This window comes from Meleagris gallopavo, chromosome 1 (assembly GCF_000146605.3).
Source record: "Meleagris gallopavo isolate NT-WF06-2002-E0010 breed Aviagen turkey brand Nicholas breeding stock chromosome 1, Turkey_5.1, whole genome shotgun sequence".
Classification (NCBI taxonomy): Eukaryota; Metazoa; Chordata; class Aves; order Galliformes; family Phasianidae; genus Meleagris; species Meleagris gallopavo.
Window position 1 is genome coordinate 136,424,252 of NC_015011.2, and position 2,684 is coordinate 136,426,935.

The following is a 2,684-nucleotide window of genomic DNA, read 5'->3' on the forward strand; positions in this document are numbered from 1 at the left end:
GAGAACCGGGGTGGCCGCAGGGAGCGGGGCAGAGCCCGGCGCCCGGCTGGGAACTGACGGATTTTTACCTTTCCTTTTGTAATTCCTACACACTTTGGGAGTTGTTCGCCGGGTTGTCCAATCCGGACACTTTAAACTGCAGTCTGGATGTGGTGCTGAGGGGGGGAGGCTCCTGCAGCCAGTGCGTCCAGGCTTACCAGCGCTACGACCAGCACGCTCAGGAGAAATACGAAGAGTTTGAGGTTATGCTCCAGAAGTATTTACAGTCGGATGAGTACTCGGTGAAATCGTGTCCTGAGGATTGTAAGGTAGGAGCCCCTGCTGTGTTTCCTGTCCCTCGGCGGCTGGCTGCCGGGGTGCCTTCCGTCTGCGCGTGTCGCGCCGTCCCTCCGCGTGTTGCGCTGTGCTGCGCGGACGCTCCGCTTTGGGGATACTCGGGATGCGCCTGGAGTGGCGGCCGCTGTCCGCGGGTGGGAGCAGCTGGGGCCGCTGCGCAGAGCCCCCGAGTGAGCGCTGCTCTAAGGGAGGCAGGCAGAGGGGGAATGTTAAAAATAAAAGAGTGATTCTTGGTCCTCTGGGAGTGCAGAGCTGGATTTTCCCCTCCTCATGAATATGCGATTGGCTCCGTCTCGGCTGCCGGCCCGCAGCGGGCTGAGATGCGGCTTGGCGGCAGGCAGCGACGAGGTCTGCATGCCAATGAGCGGGGCCCGAGACGGCAGCCGGGGTCGGTGAGGGGCGCGGGGTGACCGGGCTCTTCGTTTTGCCCGAAGGACGGGCGGACCGGCCTCTGTCTGCAACTGGGGGCTGTGGGTCGGTTCCTGTCTGCGTTTGGCCCCACGGGCGGTGGAGCGGGGACGGGATGTCTGCCTCCAGGTGCTCGGCTGCGTCTGTGGACAGGGAAGGGCTCGAGAAGGAGGTAGCTGTGTGCGGGGAGTGTTGTGATCCTTGGCTGGGAAGTGATGGTGACCCTTGTCTGGTGATGGCATCTCTGTGGGACTCGGTCGTTGGCTTTGGGGCAAGAAGTGAGCAAGGAGCTTTTTGGTTTCCTCTGCTGGAAGGCAGGGTCCCACTTTGGTTCTTTGGAGTTGTCTTCTCTGTACTTTTGCGCAAGATTAGTTGGCCTAACTCTCAAGACAGGAGAAGATGAGAAAAAAGTGTTATCTTTTGCACTTTAAATAATTATCTGCATACTATTTTCCCTGTTCATGTATTTATTGAGTGCCAGGCCAGGTGAGTGGTTTCTACCCTGTACTGGATTATCTCAACTATTGTAGCACTACATTAACCAATCTCAACCAATCCTGCTTTAGCAGTGGAGTACAACAGCGAGTACAAATCCCCGTGCTGAGCAGAAGGCCTAGCAATGGATCAGTGCTCTTTAACTTCAGCAGGGCCTTCTGAAATCTCTTAATGGTGATAGCACATCCACGAAACATCCTACTCCCTCTTCAGGTAGTGTACTTTACACATATATTTGCCTGAAAAATCCATTCCCAGCCCCTCCAGAAGCTGAAATATCCTATTATCTCATTAGGTAAAGCGAGAAAGTTACCTTCCCCCCATTTAACCTGACAAAAGTGAAGTAGCTTCATTAGTAATTTTGACTCCACTGTTTCTGGAGTCATGTATGTTTTATGCACTCAGTTACAGGTGGTGTAAATATATTTCCAGAATGAATCATTTAAGTAAAAAAGCATAAACTGGATAAATAAAAAGCGTGTCAAATATAAATAGATGTCTACTGCTGTGAGGACATCTTTGCCATTTCAGTAACTCCTTAACCTAGAAATTGACCTACTGCTCTCAGCTGCCAAATGAATCTTCAGGCTAGAAGTGATTTTCTTTCTTATTGCTATCTAATCAGGCTGAACTTTACCACAAATTGTGCTTTTAATCTGCAATATATCGCAATATAAAAGATGCTGAAAGTGCACGCAGTAACAAATATACAAATATTAATTCCATTTTGGAGAATGAATGAAGATAAAAGCTTTTTTAAGGATGGACAAGTAGCTGTTGAAATAAAATGCTTACATGAGATATACAAGCAAACTAAACAAACATAATGCCAATGACAGATCTTCAGTTCTGAATGCTAGACTTGTCAGTTGATGGAATTGTGTCCTGAGAATCTGGCCAACAAATCTGTGTTAAAAAAAGAGATATTCCGGACGAAAAATAATGTTATTAATAATAGCAATGAGAAAAGTGTGCAACTTCGTGTTTTGTAGACTTGCGTGGCGCGGGCCAGGCGCGGGGAGGCCGCTGTCCGTGGTGCTGCAGGGCAGCGCCCGCAGCTGAAGGCTGTAGGAGCCGAGCCGGGCAGCGGGGAGACACTCTGTACCACGTGCGCCCCAAGTTGGTGCTGCAGGTCCCTTTTTGGTTCACTCTGGAAGCTGAGTGTTTAGCGGGCCCAGTGCTCTGCTAGCCATGAGCTTTGATGTGCTTGTACGTGATCTGCTCTGAAGTGTGTGCAGGTGAAGATAGAAACTTGTGGTGACTGGTGAAATAAAATGGTCATTGCAATGTTTCACTGGACTTACTGGTGTTCTATACATATTATACCTAATATATTCAATCAGGACATAGTTTCTTTCTTTCTTTCTTTCTTTCTTTCTTTCTTTCTTTCTTTCTTTCTTTCTTTCTTTCTTTCTTTCTTTCTTTCTTTCTTTCTTTCTTTCTTT

General features: G+C 49.0%; 1 protein-coding gene across 1 annotated transcript in view; it reads left to right on the forward strand.

The window, feature by feature from the left end:
* FAM155A (family with sequence similarity 155 member A) overlaps nucleotides 1-2,684 on the forward strand; it is a 511,917-nt gene that overhangs the window by 72,169 nt on the left and 437,064 nt on the right. The window contains exon 2 of the mRNA XM_031557642.1: nucleotides 4-308. Within this exon, the coding sequence (XP_031413502.1) occupies nucleotides 4-308 (305 nt within the window). The remainder of the gene's footprint in view (nucleotides 1-3; nucleotides 309-2,684) is intronic.